The following is a 16723-nucleotide window of genomic DNA, read 5'->3' as shown; positions in this document are numbered from 1 at the left end:
TTTAGATATGTGATATCGAAAAGACAATTTGTTTAAACGATAATCACAACGATATATGGCGAGATAAGCAGAATTCAAAATATTACTATGAATCGCTGTGTCCATCCACGTGTAAAATATTTAACTTGCGGAAAACAACTACCGATATACCCATAAATGGAGGAGATTTCGCGTGTTCTCGGATATAGTGGGTAACTTTAATGAATCTTTCGCAACTTTACCAAATTTCATGTTTTATTCACTAACTGAACATATTCGATATCATATCAGTGAAAACATAACGAATTGTGGTGCCATCTTGAGAGTTTATTTAAAAACGGAAATTTCGAACTTATTTAAGCAAGAGGACGTAAAAAACGAATTTAACTATTTTGGTAAGTGATTTTAAATATTTATAATTACGTTCTAGTTGCTCGTGACTTTTTAAATTACATGTTGCTCCTTTTCTTCATAGCATATTTAAGCTACATTTTCAGTTTCTACTTGTGCTCCAGGATCATCAGTATTTTTAAAATTCTTTGTTTTATTGATTTACTCATTACATTCTTTTTATTAATCGCACTTTTCACTAGAAACAATTATCAGTAAATCACGTGCTTTGGAAAAGTAGAAAGATTTTTGAAATCCGGATATGAGTATATATTGATTAGCAACAATCAATTGGAACAGTTAGAGCAACGTACATAGTAAAGTTACAAAGTATATATTGTATGTACGCGTCAAGATGTTGTAGTTTTATTTTGAAAATATATATCATATTGATTTTTATTGCCAATAAATTTTATTAAAAATAAATTATATCTAGTGATGAAAACCTTGTTCTAAATATAAATATTATTGTTGTGTGCTCAACGTTTTCCATATTGAGCGCTATGCTGGAACTTTAATTAACAAAGACATGTATGACTGCCGGTAGAATTACAATAATTAAATACATGGAATAATTACATTCATTATCGAGAATGCGAATTTTAATAAAATATTGAGAGCATGCAAGTCGAATAATTTTTTTTTTTTCGATATTCGGATTAGATTTGGACAAATTTGACTCAATAGGCATAGCATAATCGTGAATCACAAATATTTGTGAATAGACCAATTCCCAGACTATACATTGTGATCGAACAAAAATATAACATAAAAAATATTGTTATCAGATTTAAATCAAACAAAATACTATAGTCAACAAATTATATTATCCACGTAAGGGAACCGAATATTGTCCTTTTTCGTGAACGTAATATTTTTTTGATTTGCTCTATTAAAAATCGTATAACATACTTCTCTGACATCTATTCCTAGGAACTAGAACCTCTTCCTACATGGCAGCTTCACGAATAACGTGGAGACGTGTCACTTCGTTGTTTTTGTTTGAGCCATTGTGACCAACCCTAATCATGACAAGAAACAAGATACCCAACAAACTATTTGTATAGGAGGAAAATATAAAATAATTAATCCCCCCCAATAACTTCCACCAATTAGCACGAATTTCCAAATCTAAATTCCCCGTGCCGAGACAATAAACAAACGTATTGGTGTTTTGCCAAAAAAATTCAATCAGTCATTATATCCATTGACAGTACGGTCCCCTTGTCACTGTCATTGATCACAATAGTTCAACTTACCTTCATACCGTAAAACCAGAAGCCAAAAAGACGCCCATAAGATTTCGTTATAAATAAACAAAAAGAACACAAAATCTAGACGAATTCTTCTCTAGTCCCGCTCTAAAAGCTGTGACTGCCGGTAAACTTGTACGAGTTTTATTTTTGGAACAGCCTCCAAAAATATCAGGTTAAGTTATCTATAGTAAGCCAGCCGTGAGCTGGAAGGACCAGCTATTTTCAACTGGCCGCCTACACTACAGAAACAAACCCGGCCCGGTTTTCTGGTTTCCAGTAATTCCCAGCTGTTCCACAATGAAAGTAGCAATATGAGGAATAGTAACAAATTTTTGTACACGATACCGAAGAAGCTTCTCTTCGTTTCAACAATTTGCACCGTTGATACAATGCGATGCACATAGCAGGACAAACATTTTGTTCACGGGATCATTCAACAATTGTGTCAGAGGCCACGTTAACAAACAAAATATTCTTTAATGGAGTCTTGTTTCTTTTTTCTTGTTCTCAACAAGACTTTGTCGTCGCGCTAAAAGCGTTTGATCTTCTTGGTCTGTGACCTAAATGTTAACACTGTACATGTATAGTTTAATTAATTATCATATTGATTACAAAAGATTGACTCCCGGCCGCGGGTGGATGACCGATGACGATGATTGGCTGGGGTTGTTCTTCCCGATGATTAACGATTTATTAGTTGCTATTGGATGAGGTTAAAGTTGATTTGCATTAAGATACGTCGCGATGATCGACGACGATCTGTGGCATCGTCTGCTGAGAATCCCATGACTTCAGCCGGTGACTTTCCGTTCTTCCATTCTCAGCCCTGAGAAAACAAATAGCTTTTTTGAGCAAATACAAAAACAACAATATTTTTACCCTCAAAAATATTCTTTATACATTTTCTTCATATCCAATATCCAGGGCATAACGGGTGACAATAATTTATCAATGCAACTTGCAACTGTTAACCTGTATTACAGAAACGAAGTTGTACGACACAAAAGCACATTCTGTTTATCGGATTGCACAACAGTTACTGTCACTGAGCATTTAAATACAGAGACTTCAACGCCCGACTAGGTGACAAGAAGATCACATACAATATCCTGATTTTCTTGAGAAACCACTAAAGAAAGATCTAATGTATAATATTTTCAAAGAAAGTTTTTAATGTAAACCGAACAAAAATTCTTGTGACAAACTAAAACTCTGTGTATCATATATTACAAAAAGTTGTGTTAAAAAAATAATATAAAAGTCAAAAAATATTGAATGCAATAAGAACAGTGACTGTGTCATTATGAACTATCGTCACTACGTTTATCCCATTGACAAATCATCACCACTCACCATCACGAGGAATGTGTTGCATTTTAGAAAATCCCGGCGTACAAGATCCAAAGGGAGATCAATAGTAAGATGAGAATAAGGTAAGTGGTTAAGATATTGGTCGTTTCGCTTGGCTGCGGCATCTTCTTCCTCTCCTATGGTATCTCTAGGTACAAGATACAAAGTAAGTACAGTCTGGTCTACGAGGTACGTGAATACTCGTGAAACTATGAAGAGACCTGAGTCTACCTCGGAATCGGAGCACTTGTTTGCGCCTTAGGCTTTTGACGTTGACTGGATGAAGAGCAGCCAAGGATTTCTTAGCGTTCCCGAATATTCCTCCAGGAGCACGAATTACCACGAATGGTGGGAGGTGGTGTCCCACCTATCACGCCAATCGGCCAACTTGCCACCTCCTACGCGATCACCTCCACCGTCCTGTTGAGTTACTGATTTTTTCTAAAAAAAAAAAAAAAAAATTAGAAAAAGACAGAGCTTGAGCTTTTCCTAGAGAAAGTCATATCAGGTATTTTTTTATATCGGGACCCCGTTTCGTATTTTGACTCTTTAATTAGCTGCTAGATTTATTTTTATTTTCGTTTCTAATCATTTGACGTGTGGTTTCGTTGGATTTTTTTTAATGGTTGGCTATCTTTTTTGTCTGGTTTACTTTGGTTTTTATAATTTTTCAATTATTTACTGGCGCATTTATCGCTGTAGCTCGTTGTATAACGTGCTTGACTAGAAATAGAAATGCACGATAAAGCAATGGCTACACACGAGTCGATACTAAATTCAGATCGATTTAAAGGAACCAAACGCTTTCAAGCTCGATGCCAAAGTTGAACAGTGCGCTTTTATCTAATCGAAGTAGTATTTCGAGTGAAATCAACATTATTTAAGAATTAATGGGGGATCGAAATATTCATAAATTTTTATCAACACTAACGACAGTACATATATACGTATAAGTATATTAACCAATTGGTTGAGGAAGACTAAGAAAAAAAATTTTGAAAAAGTTTTTCAATCCATCTAATGATTATTATTGCGAAAGAGCATTCTAAAAATATAAAAATTATCTTCCCTAACTCGTAAACGTACCTGTCAAAAAAAAATCAAGAACTTTGATCAAACAACCCATCAACCGTAAATGACATGTTTGACATTTCAAATTTTGGCGCTACCGGAAATACGAAAATGCATACGTACGTTCCAGGAATTGACGATTGGGTATAACGTGTAGCAATAGTAAGGCCTAGTTTCCATTTCGACCGCTGATTATAATTTATCTGACGGCAATAAAATTCGCGGTCGGGAACTGCGGAAAACGAAAGCGGACCCTTTTATTTTTAGACGTCGGTTTTACCACACCCACGGCGCCACATTAAAGAATTTCGAGCTTACGTTTGCCATCTTTTTTTTAATTTATATATATATATATATATATATATATATATATATATATATATATATATATTACCTCAATATGTTTGGATGACTCAGCTTGTTCATAAGTTGAACTTCCTTGAGCATGTTCGGTCTGTTCGCCGCAAGCTGGTTTTTTTTTTTATATATATATATATATATATATATATATATATATATATATATATATTCTCATCTAGTTTATTAAAAAAAAAATTCTCGCCGTTTGCACACTCGAAATTCTGCGGAAATCCGCCAACAGCAATCAGGTGACCCCCAAATGGCACATGGCTAAAAATGTATCGACCCGACGTTACCGAATGATTCAACGACAACTATTTTCACTGACACTTTGCACTTCCGATAATGTTAAAAATAAAAGGTAGATATGTGAAATCCTTAAGAATTGAAAATATCCATTTATTATCTTCGTAACTATAGCAACCTGAAGAATATCGTCTGGGGAGACGAATTCAATGGTCCAAGTAAATTGGCCGAGGCTGTGAAAATAAATTTGACAGCCTGATTATTTCTTTAAGACTTATCATTGTTAAAGAGAAATAAACTGAACATACGGTTCAAGGTATCCACCAGTCATTATGATCGTCGAAATAATTCAGAACGGAAACAAGCGAAATTGCATATACTGCAACTGTTAGAACTTACAACGTTCTTCCTATTCTCAGTAAAATGACAGTGACAAACAATAACAAATTTTTGTACGTCAAAATTGTATTATAAATATAAATTGTGTGAACCAATGACGTGATTTAAGCACCAACGGCTAAAAGCTCTTTGGACTGACGTACATATGACATACTGTGAGATGACTGACACATAGAGAGAGTGAAAAACAAAGAGAGAAATATTGACAGCCGGACGGCTGGACAGATGGTAGAATCTAGGTTGACTACGGTGGTTAAACATTCGATTGACGCCACGTTGTCAAAGACATTACGGAACATACGTAAATTTTCTAAATTTACTCGAGGACAGAGTCGTCGCCCTAAACAAAGAGTGAAAAATAAAAAAAGATGAAAAAGAATACACAATGTTCGAGCCCCCAGGCTTGTAAGCATCCATATGTCATCTACTCGTCAGGGTGAAGAATGGCCATTACGTAAATACTTGTTGTTCCTTTTTAACTTCGTAAACAAAATTACCCACTATACACAACCCGGTTGGTATATATTCCGAGAGTTTACTCGTGACCGTCGGTAACACGTGTTGTCGATCGGCGGCCATCTTGACACTGTGATCAATGGAGCAATTAGATTTGAAATTGTAATATTTTGTAACGGCTATTAGAAACGTACTAATTTATTATTATCAAGCTTTAAGAATTTGAGGCTTTGTATAGATTTTTCATTTCACTCATAAATACAATTCTTTAGCTTAGGACGTTTGGCGAGAATATTTGGAACGAGCCCCGAACATGGCGGGGGATAAACTTGACTTTGGTTGTCATTGGAAGAGAACGCGACATTATCGAGACTGTTCTACTTTTTAAACGCGGATTCTATATTTAAGGCATAGCTAATAATATATATGTCTATATTCGGTGCCGGTCAAGATACAGCTTTCGTTGTTACACGTATTTGCAATGATAACTGACACGGTGTTCCTTGATGATGAATAATTGTATTGACAGAAGTGTTGTTGGGAGTGACACTGTTATTGTTTACAGTGACAGGAGTCGATCGAAGTGTTTATGAATATAAGTCGGATTGTATCGATTAAAATGTTATAGTCACTGTTGTATATTCCGATGGTACTTTACTGAATTAAGATAAATTCGTAGAAATGCAATTTTTAAGTGAAAAGTCGTTGATTTCCGCTTGGAAATAATTGCAAGAAAATAGAAACTTATATAAAATGGTATTTGAGAGCGTCCGACGATTATTTTTAAATCGGAGCTTTTTGACGAAAGCGCTTTTCTAACAGCCAAACTGTAAAGCATATGCGAATGATCAAGGTAGGACAGTTTATTTTTCTGTTTAGTCATAAGTTTTGAAATTTGCCATATTTTTGAAATTTAGTCCTTGACTATCAGGCTGGTTACAACGTCAAAAAATTATGACTCATTTTTTTCGCAGAAACAATGACTTTTCGATTCTTTGAAAAAATTGTTATCCCTTGTACAAGCTCGAATTTGTTCGATTTCGAAATGAATAATTTTAATAGTCTAGTACAGCCTGAGGAGAGGGAATAATCATTTTTCAAAAACCGATACGTGCAGATACTTTGTGTAATGAAAGAAAGGATAATAAAAATAGGAATATACTGAAAGCGATCAACCACATACACTTACGCAAGGCAACAGCTGAGGTCACGATCTTCAAATATAATTTTATTAATACGCATCTTCACACTGAAAAAGAAAAGATTGCACAGGCAGTCCCACAAACAAGTACGAAGTGCATAGGTATTATTACGTATGTACAGTCTTTTCGTTATTGCAAAAATTCCTTAAGACCTCTGTCGGACGGAAAGATCAAAAAAGAATATTGGCGTCAGTCCCATATTATCTTTAAACCTGGAACTGCCATATTTCTTATATTCTTTTTTTTCCTCATTCCGCCTCTTTAACGATCAGTCGTGAATTTCGAGGTGGAAAAATATTGTTCTTGTTTGTACAACTGTAATACAATTTTAAAATGGAATTTCTAATTTTATGGACACATGTATTATTATGGGAATCATTGACTTCGTGAATTATCATACGACTGGGGTCAAAAGTCTTGATTAAAATTTCCAAATTAAAAGTTTGTGTTAATGTTTTTTTTTTATTAATAAACGTAACAAAAATATTTATTTTTTACACTTCCGCTTACAATGCAGATAAGTAGCTGGTATACAAATTATCTTTACGTAACACTCAATACAAAATGTTGATTGCTTAATCTCATAAGAGATAGAGACATCTAAAAAAATAGTTGAAAAATTGTCAATCCAAAAAAAACGTTCGTTATCTAAAACATTTTAAAACCTCTTGGCTACTCACGACTTTCATAGCGTCGTGTGAATAGTCAAATTATAAATATTCTGATATTGTTCGCAAAAATAAATAATAAAATATAAAAATTACACTGTTAGGTCTATATGTTACATAAAAATGACTTAATGTTACAAATTAACACCTTGAACCGTTAATTGACAAACTTATCATCCACTCCTTTATCTGACATGAGTCAGAGTAAGAAACCGCATGGATGTTTTGAAAAGCTTATCCGTTTTGGCACACCCGGTATAAATTAATTATCATACGCTCTTATCCCTAGATTCTTGGCACACATTCAGAATAGAATTGAAGCTCAGTAATATGGTAAAATAAAAATAGCGCCGTTTGTCTCATGTTGTGGAATGCTTCCAGGTACAAACACTAAGTACGATCTGTTTTTTAAAAGAATTCTATGTAAAAATAATTAACAATAAAGACTAAAAAAAACTAAGCGAACTAGAATCGAATATCAAATTGATTCAACTAAAACCTGAGTAGCTAATAACGAGGAATGTACGTTATAATGAACTCATTACAGTTTTAAAAAAACGTCGTTAAGTACGTAGACAAAAATGATTACGCCAATGAAAATCCTAATACATCCTCTAGTGAGTAATCGAATAACCTCAAATCCAAACGATACAAATCTGTCAGTTTTTGAAGTTGCTTCAGACTGAGGGAAGAGTAATATCTATCTAATTTCTTCGAAGTTGATTCCCTGCTTTGTGGTTTCGTGGGAAATCTAGAAAATGATAATAAATCGTATTCAATAGTGCGATGCACTTTTTCCTTAATTCATAGAAAATTACTGACTCACCTCACCCAACCAGCACCTAATCTTTCTAATATTTCGGTGGCGTCTTCTGTCAGACTTTCGTATTTACTCACAAGATTATAATTGACTATGCAAGGATGGCATAATTCGTAAATCGATCGCCAGTGTTCATTATGAGTTTCATTTTCTGCACCACCCGTAACAAAATCGACGAATTCCGAAAAAGTAACGTCATCGCCTTTGAGTAAGGATTCTTTAGTAGCATTTTTTCTATATTTCTATAAAAAAAATATAAATTTCTTTAAAATCGTATTTAAACAGTATGCAACGCGAAGACAATAAATATTAATATTATATTGGTATCAAAATAATTTTTTTTTCTTACCTTCACTATTTTCTTTCCAAAACGCGTCTGAAAGTATATTGAGCTTGTCTCTTGTTTCGTTTCAAATTTATTCCTATAAGCAGAAAGTAACCTTTCCAAAGGATGTCTCACGACAATAAATTTATTATAAGTAGCAAGTTTCTCCTCGATTTCCGGCATCGAGTAGTTACTGAGCCTTTCCAAATTTCCCGCTGCATGAGCTTGATTAGCTGGTATTTCCAGAGGATCATTTCCCTCCCATTTACCCGTCACGATCATGAAGACGCGTTTCCAATTGGTACAAGCGACCTGTAACCAAATGATAGTTACTCAAAATAGCCATAACAAAAATTTTACAAACAAAATGAAACAACAAAAACCCTCAACGTTCATTAGACTTTCATATGACGTAAATAAAGAAAAGAAAACTTTGTACTCTTACCTTTGGTACATAACAGTACAATAATTTGTGCTTTTCATCAACTAAAATATGATGAAACATTTCCGGAAGTACGTCACGCTTGTGTATTTCTTCGTCCGGAATTTCCTCGCAATGTTGCTGCAATTTCTCTTGGCGTTCGACCAGACCTGATCTGGCAAGTGCATTGGGTCCGGCCAAGGAATAAATGGTCATTGCACTCGAAAAATTTGAATTTTGAAAATCAAGATCGAGTACACGTTCCTCCTTCGAAGAAGCAAAAGCCTGACTTCTGCTCGCCACGAAAATCAGGCTGTACATCTCGAAAGTAGTCAAGACTCGTGCGACGCTCCATCTTGTCATCTTATCATAAATATCAGGAACATTGAGTTCCGTTTACTTATCAGTGTCCTTAATTTTATGAAATTATTTGATAAAATCTGTAACAAAAAAAATCACACTGTATATCCATCATCTACCTTCAATTTGAGAGGTGGAATCTATGATTATCCCCATTGGTAAAAATTCTGAAAAAAAAACAACTGTTATCAGATAAAGCCAATACCAGATAAAAAATGTTAGTGTCCAACATCGTATTCGGTTCACGCTCATAAGACATCGGCATTGGGAATCCTTTAATTAGAGAATGGGAATTTGTAATTTATGTAGATATAATACAAAAATGTCAGAGAATTTTTTTTCAGATATTAATAAAATACGTTGCGTCGTTAAAACGCCATTTTATTTCCACAGATAAAAAAAAAGTATAGTTTTTTTAACTCTTGTCACATTTTTTTTAACGGATTCTAATTACGTCATACGTTACGTTTATGTTATAAAATGTTTATCCAATTTTTTATTCTTACTTCCCAATGCAATGGACACCTCGATTGTTAAATGAAAATTAATTCTATGTTGTTATATATATTACTTTTTGACTACCAGAATTAACATTTTACGAATCGCTACTATATTTTTAAGTTGCCTGAATCGCACAGATATTTGCACGCGTTTCGCGATGTGATAATTATAAAGAAAAATTTATGCAAACGTACATTGACATTCTTTAAACGCATTGCGACTACTTTGTAATGTGGACGCGATACGATCTACGGTTAATGAATGTAAAGTTAGACGTGATTACAATAGGAACGCGGAATGTGAATTTCTTACAACGCAGAACATATGCAAAGCAAGGGAATTTGAATAAGCAGTCTCTAAAATATTAAGTATCGTTCGTAAACCTTTTTTCTTTACAACAAAATTTGTTGCCTGGAAGCTCAAAATTATTTTCGTTACCCAATCTCGACGAGTTCATTCGATAGATCTTGTTTTTTTATTAAACTCGTTTTGATTTCGAATTCGCGCGAGCACGTGCAGCTGCACGTGTTGCCTCAGCACCATAGAAAAAAAAAAGTACACGAGTTGAATACGATCTAAGAAATTAGTTCAAGCCTACATATAAGCTACACGAGCAAAGGCGATTTAATTGGCGTAAAAACTGGTTTGAAAGTGTCACTCGTATACATAAGTATAATACATATATGTATATGTATAAACTGAAACATCAAACGTATTTAGGTTAAATGAACGTCGGTTGGCCTCTGACGTCTCGACGTTTTAGCAACAAAAAAATGTCGGCTCGACACAGCACAGTCAGGAAGATAGAGCTCGTCATTAAACGACTTCGTAATTCATAATTAATATCAACAACAATTGATAGTCCAAAAAAGTGACGTCTAACGTTGACAATTTTTAATCTAATCTGTATAAAATAATCAACACGATTAAGCACCACTCACAGTCACTGCACAGATCAGCTGTCATGGAAAATCTTGCCACGTAAGTTTCGAGGTTAAATTATGAATTTACGTGAATCGTAACGATTGTATATTAGTTAGGATGAATTCCAATAAGATGAGTTACCTTGTTGTAACTCAGATCGATGGACCAGGCTTTAGTGAGTTGGAAAAGGCTGCGTTTAATTGCTGTGGAATTATGAGGTTCCGGAATATGGTGGTTATGAACTTTAAGACATCCTAGAAATTCACTGTCACTATGACTCTTGGTACTTGATCCTAATTACGTAATTTGATCGGTTGAAGAATTTAACGGAAAACTACCTACGGTTTTTATCACTGGACACCACTGACTTGCTTTAGACCGTCTTCAGTTGAGTCTAAAGGCTAACGGACGTCCATGAATTGTTCGCGCTTGTGAAAGGAAACTGGAGAGGAATCGACGAATCGCAAACGTCCTATAGGTACTCTTTCGCTCAAAGCTCTTCTCCTACCCGACCAGCCACATTCTACGGCTTGTTTGTTCGTCCCTACCGGGAGTTTATGCAATCTTCAATACAGTAATAATTCCTTAGAGGTAATATAGATGAGATGCGTATGACAAGTACAAACTTTCTTGGTAAAACGAATCTCGTTAGCCGAATTTATATAAGTATTCAAAAGTCACGATTTATTATTTTTTATTTCGAATACACCTGGATTTTTCGATTTGAGTATTTTAACTTTACAGTCCGGATACATTTTTTTAACAAATTTGCAGCTTTCACTATACACTTTCTTCGTTCGGCTGAAGCATGACACGAGTCGTCACCGTAGTGGCCAGATTTTAAAGGTTACCGATACTCGACCATTATTATGTTGCGACGTAAGTTATATAGATAAATGCCAAGTAAGGCATTTAATGATATACAAAACATGATAATTTTTCAAGCATTTTTGTAAAATTTAATATCTTTGAAATTCAACGTGCGCAAGTTTTAACCATTTCAGACTGATCTTTACGCACAAAGCAAAGGCTGTTTTATGAGTCGAGCAACGAGTTCAAGGATATTTGAAAGAGTCCGATTTTTCTAAATAATTGCGCTGTCAAATTTTCTCTTACTTAACGTGCAGCCTTATAACGGGTCACAACAAAAAAATAATAGAGGCACTTGTTTCGCAAAATTCATAATGGCTAACTCCGTAAGCAATCTATATTTATATCAAGTGCGAAAGCAGAGTTCAAGTTAAAAATAATTAGATAGCAATAAGACGAAAAACAAAGCTGTAACATTTGTTTTCATGACAGCCTTCTATCCAGTCATTTATTATGTTTTGCTAATCGAAATAATCATATGTAATCATTAACGTCACTGAATCCATATATAGGTTAAAGTTTCAATATGATATCTTATCACGTACAGTCATTCCTACTTGAATACAGCATTCCTTACCTCGAATGAGTCGCGGACGATGCTTTTCTCTCAAGAGTCACAAATCACAATAGAATAATTTTACACGTGGAGCATACAAACATACGTAAATGGAACCATCATAGATCTGTATAAATCCCCAGCCATAATTACAATAATGTACATGTATATGAAAAATTATCATAGCTACGTTTATGACTTCCTGAATCCTTGAAATTTTTCCCTTTTTATTTTTAATATTACACGATATGGCTTGCACCGCCAAATTTTTTTTTAAACGCATACAATAAAAGACACTGTCAGCATACTAAATATTATATCCACAAGGTATTTCTAGAATAGTACAAGAACGCATTGATATATATATATATATATATATATATATATATATCATTTCCTCAGAAAATACATTTATTGTCTTAATTACTGGTAATGACATGAAAAATTGAGTAAATCTATAATTGAAACAGCTTTTCAATAAAATTTTTATAATTATGTTATTCAACACGCGATCTGATACTTGCACTTAAATTAAACGAGTTAACTTAAAAAAAATTTACAATGTAATAAACGCAACATAATACAATCGATAAAAAAAATTTCAAATCATTTTTATATTCGATTTGGATAATTTATTTAGTCTTGGCAATGCAACTGGCCAAGATTGCAGCATTAATCGACGTAATGGGATAGTCGACATCGATAAAGTATTTCGATAAATAATTAGACGATTATCGATTATCGCGATTCAGCACTTGAAAAACAATTCGAAATTTGAATAATATTACTCATAATAAAAAAGTGGTATTATTATTATTGTAAAATTAATTGTATCAATTATGCTCGATAATTTTTTACATAAAAATTACAACGTATTCATAAGTCAACGAGTCTTTCGATTGCGTTATAATTTTTTTTCGATTTGAAAAATATTTTTTTTCAGTTCTCGCAATGAATTGTAATAACATACGACATCAAAGTCTCTTTAAATCGCTCATAGCCGTTGACTCCTGAATATACCGGCTAGAGTGAAAGTGCCTTGGCTATCAGTGAGTTTTATACAGTCACTTGCCTCGCGCCACTTTAGTCTCTGGGCAGCCTTCCTTTATGTTCTGTCAGACGGCCGAAAACTCGAAGAAGAAAAATAATTGTGAAAGAGCGAAGAAGAGGGTAGATAATAACCAAGGGAATAAAAAGAGAGTGAAACAGGCAGTAAGAAATTGAAGATTTTACGAAATGGCATAATTAGCGTGATCGAGGGAAAGTTCCTTAAATTTGTATACTCAAGAACGTAAAGCTTACAGTCGCAGTGAGTAACCAATGAAAATTTTCAATAACATCGATTAGCTGTCGACCATATAAAAATATTAACAAAAGAAAATTTGAGTAGTAAATGTCAATTCTTAGTATTATATAATTTTTTAATTAAAACAAAAAAGTGTTTCTTTCTCTATGTGCGATAAGACAGTGAATTATTTTTATTTCAAGGAAAAATGTTACTCAACATTGGACTTTGGTTGCTGATCGGCCTTGTCGTACTTTGGGCCTTATTGGATCCAGTCAGCAGACTCGTTAAAGTACTTTGGGAAATTCTCTTACCTATCGTTAATTCGACGTCCGTTGACGTGAAATCAAAGTTCGGTGAATGGGCAGGTAACGAATCAACGGGTGTCAATTATATACACACTTGTGATAGAAGGAACGTGAAAGTAATCGAGTATAACGACAACGATGATTTTCAATAACGTGCACGCGATTCAATTCCCTTCAATCCAACGTTGTGAAATTCTCGAGTATTTATTTTCAATTACAGAAATCCGTTACTTCATACCGTAAACAATTTTTATTGGCACGTGAAACGTCAGTGACAACTCTGTAAATTTAAAAATGGGACGTTCCGTATATTACATATACACATAATTGCCCTTACGTAATTACGTATAAACAATCACGAGAAATATTCATAAATGCGTTTACACGAAGAAAATAATTATTTGTAATTAGAAACTGATTTCGTGTATCTGATATGGAAGTAATTCACCGTACAATTACTATTTCTTTTGATAAACCGCGAAAGTCTCGCAGCATTCACTCTGCAACGATGTCGAAGATGCTATAACGTTGGTACCAGGCTTAGGTACTGTTGTAATTGTGTTTACCACATATAAAGCGAACCCGTCGATGATTTCTAATTAGTAATTGGATATTAGTAACGATTTTACATTCAACTGCTTTATCAATCCTCATGGTGGCTCAAGGTGGAGATGTGAAAGAGTGAAAGTTATTCTTGAGTAATGGCATTCTTGAGTAAAGACATTCGCCGATTCACATTGTTTGGGCGTTGCTATGTGGTCGAGTGATGTGCGCATGCGCGACATTCGAACAGACTTTGAATTCTGAATACAAGTTTTATAAGCGCCTTGAACTTAGTCAACGACCGTACATGTATTACTAATCGCATTTACTGAGAATTATGTTTTAAATTGTAGACAATAGCCCGTATTCACAGCTCGCTCTTAAAGTCACTAACAAAGTCGCTTGTAATTAAAAGTCACTAAGAAAACAATTTTAAAGCGCGCTATTAGCACTAAAAACGAGTTCTGAATACGGGCTAATATCTACAGAGTCATAGATAATAATCTGACTGATTTTAGATAATTTTCTTCGTGATTCGTTATTTGGGGTTAGGCGACGATTAGTTGGGTTGAGAATTTTCATTCGATCTATTGAAATTAATTATTTTATTGATCAAGAGATACTTGCGTCGGCTAAGATATATATTGCGTTTACTCGTGTGTGTTATTGAGAATGCAGTTATACAGGAACTTTCTGTTTACTCTCGGTGATTATGAAATATTCAGTGACAAATATTTAACAGAAAGTAGAAACGAGATAGTCATAACAATGTTAAGATTTTATGCTTCTTAGAAAAATTTACGGAAGAATATTTAAAAATTGTGAAATTCAATTGCTTATCAGTCACATGAGTGAACGTGCCAGAGTCCATATTTTAATCGAGCAAGTCTGATTGAGAATTTATGTAGTCACGCATTCTAGTGGTCACTGGGTCAACTGACGGAATCGGGAAAGCGTACGCCAAGGAATTAGCGTCCAGAGGTTTGAATCTTGTGCTGATAAGCAGAACTTTGGAGAGGCTGGAGAAGACGAAAGATGAAATTCTAAAAAGTCATCCTGACATCGAGGTTAAAATTATCGTGGCAGATTTCAGCAAAGGGAGAGAAGTATTTGAAAAAATCGAGACTGAACTCAAAGATATTCCCATAGGAATACTCGGTGAGTAATTTTAATTGACAGCTGCACATCGATAATGGGAAAAAGAAAAGAATAAAGCTGAAAATTATTTTTCCAGTAAATAATGTTGGCGCACAATACAGCTATCCTATGTACCTTGGAGAGGTTCCTGAGAATGAACTCTGGGATATCATAAACGTAAACGTGGGTGCCACCACTCTGATGACCAGATTGGTGATTGGTCAGATGCAAAAACGTAGAAAGGGTGCGATAGTCAATATTTCATCAGGTTCTGAAATCCAGCCATTGCCGTTAATGACAGTCTACGCCGCGACGAAGGTCTACGTCAAAAGTTTTTCAGAAGCACTGCGCGCCGAGTACACTAAATTTGGTATAACCGTTCAGCAATTGGCACCACTGTTCGTCAATACGAAAATGAATGCGTTCAGTCAACGCTTGCAGGTAATACAAACTGATTGATATCTTGGACTTACCTTTTTAACAATTTATCTTAGAATATTGGCATCTTATAATGATTTAATGATTCTAGGTTTCTAGTCTGTTTGTACCGGACGCTACGACCTATGCAAGAAACGCTATAGTCACTCTTGGTAAAGTTGACTCCAGCACCGGTTACTGGGCACACGGCATACAATATTTCTTCGCCCTCATACCACCTGTCTGGATAAGAACGAAAATTGGACAATTTTTAAATGAATCATTAAGAGAAGATTATTTCAAGCAGAAGACCACGTAGATCCAGCGATTGTTTTTAATGATTCTCGTAAATGGTTAATAAAATATCGTGTTACCAGCGTCAAAGATATTTCAATTGATTTTTAACAAAGGCCAAATAGACACTTGCTATTTCTGAATTACACAATTTTTGGCAAAGATCCTTCGGTTGTCAAAAAAAATTAAAATCAAAGAAATAATCACCGCATAACCAAATTACTCAAAACGAAATGCACTAGTGAATAAAATCCTAATCAACCTGAATGTTGAAACTGATATAACTATTACTCTCATCCGTTAATAGAACTACTAGAATCCTCAGAGATGGGAAAAAAGACCACACAGGTAAGTCTATCTTTAGTAGCTACTACACCGAATTCGTTTAGGATTGCAAAAGAGAAGTGAAAACTATTATAAGATTTTATCCGCAAATTTTAAACAAAAAGTTGGACAAGAATATTGCAATCTCGTTACAAGTTTGTACATTTATTTTTTAAAACATTGCTTCTCATAATACTAACATAATGATGATAATAATAATAATGAACCTTAAAAACCAGAAATAACCATCGTTTTTTGTAC

The 16723-nt window shown here is 34.3% G+C and overlaps 3 protein-coding genes and 1 long non-coding RNA gene across 14 annotated transcripts in view; 2 read left to right on the top strand and 2 right to left on the bottom strand.

The window, feature by feature from the left end:
* Positions 1 to 16723, top strand: part of LOC107264401 — a 38470-nt gene that overhangs the window by 1610 nt on the left and 20137 nt on the right. Inside the window, exons 6-8 of one of the 4 annotated variants that reach the window (XM_015732622.2) lie at positions 6 to 187; positions 271 to 374; positions 13098 to 13464. In XM_015732622.2, coding sequence (XP_015588108.1) covers positions 6 to 187; positions 271 to 374; positions 13098 to 13168 — 357 coding nt within the window. In that variant the 3' untranslated portion in view covers positions 13169 to 13464. Of the gene's footprint in view, positions 1 to 5; positions 192 to 270; positions 375 to 454; positions 1322 to 13097; positions 13465 to 16723 lie in introns of those variants that run through there. The other 3 variants (XM_015732620.2, XM_015732621.2, XM_015732623.2) reach the window with 3 other exon arrangements.
* LOC107264410 lies at positions 2083 to 4409 on the bottom strand. Of its 2 annotated transcripts, XR_003058793.1 has the most exons (4): positions 4365 to 4409; positions 4170 to 4278; positions 2979 to 3416; positions 2083 to 2451 (listed from the first exon to the last, which is right to left on the bottom strand). It is a non-coding gene; the product is annotated as an uncharacterized LOC107264410 (long non-coding RNA). The 2 variants fall into 2 exon arrangements; XR_001536934.2 differs by lacking the exon at positions 4365 to 4409 and having other exon boundaries at positions 4170 to 4346.
* Positions 7156 to 12235, bottom strand: LOC107264402 (carbohydrate sulfotransferase 11). 6 transcript variants are annotated; one of them, XM_025081702.1, is made up of 6 exons: positions 10870 to 11190; positions 9509 to 9576; positions 8968 to 9383; positions 8547 to 8834; positions 8204 to 8439; positions 7156 to 8128 (listed from the first exon to the last, which is right to left on the bottom strand). In XM_025081702.1, the coding sequence occupies exons 3-6, from the start codon at positions 9304 to 9306 to the stop codon at positions 7963 to 7965; spliced, it is 1029 nt and encodes a 342-aa protein (XP_024937470.1). In that variant the 5' UTR covers positions 9307 to 9383; positions 9509 to 9576; positions 10870 to 11190; the 3' UTR covers positions 7156 to 7962. The 6 variants fall into 6 exon arrangements, with proteins under 6 accessions (XP_024937470.1, XP_015588113.1, XP_015588116.1 ...); XM_015732627.2 differs by lacking the exon at positions 9509 to 9576 and having other exon boundaries at positions 10870 to 10982; positions 11071 to 11189; XM_015732630.2 differs by lacking the exons at positions 9509 to 9576; positions 10870 to 11190 and adding an exon at positions 11845 to 12235.
* Positions 13257 to 16405, top strand: LOC107264404 (inactive hydroxysteroid dehydrogenase-like protein 1). Of its 2 annotated transcripts, XM_015732633.2 has the most exons (5): positions 13257 to 13463; positions 13643 to 13807; positions 15212 to 15448; positions 15525 to 15868; positions 15957 to 16405. In XM_015732633.2, exons 2-5 carry the CDS (start codon positions 13648 to 13650, stop codon positions 16161 to 16163), a joined length of 948 nt encoding a protein of 315 aa, XP_015588119.1. In that variant the 5' UTR covers positions 13257 to 13463; positions 13643 to 13647; the 3' UTR covers positions 16164 to 16405. The 2 variants fall into 2 exon arrangements, with proteins under 2 accessions (XP_015588119.1, XP_024937472.1); XM_025081704.1 differs by lacking the exon at positions 13643 to 13807 and having other exon boundaries at positions 13325 to 13463.

Source organism: Cephus cinctus, unplaced genomic scaffold (assembly GCF_000341935.2).
Source record: "Cephus cinctus unplaced genomic scaffold, Ccin1 Ccin1_scaffold0169, whole genome shotgun sequence".
Classification (NCBI taxonomy): domain Eukaryota; kingdom Metazoa; phylum Arthropoda; class Insecta; order Hymenoptera; family Cephidae; genus Cephus; species Cephus cinctus.
The sequence above is the reverse complement of the archived record's forward strand: the minus strand, read 5'-3'. Positions and strand labels throughout refer to the sequence as shown.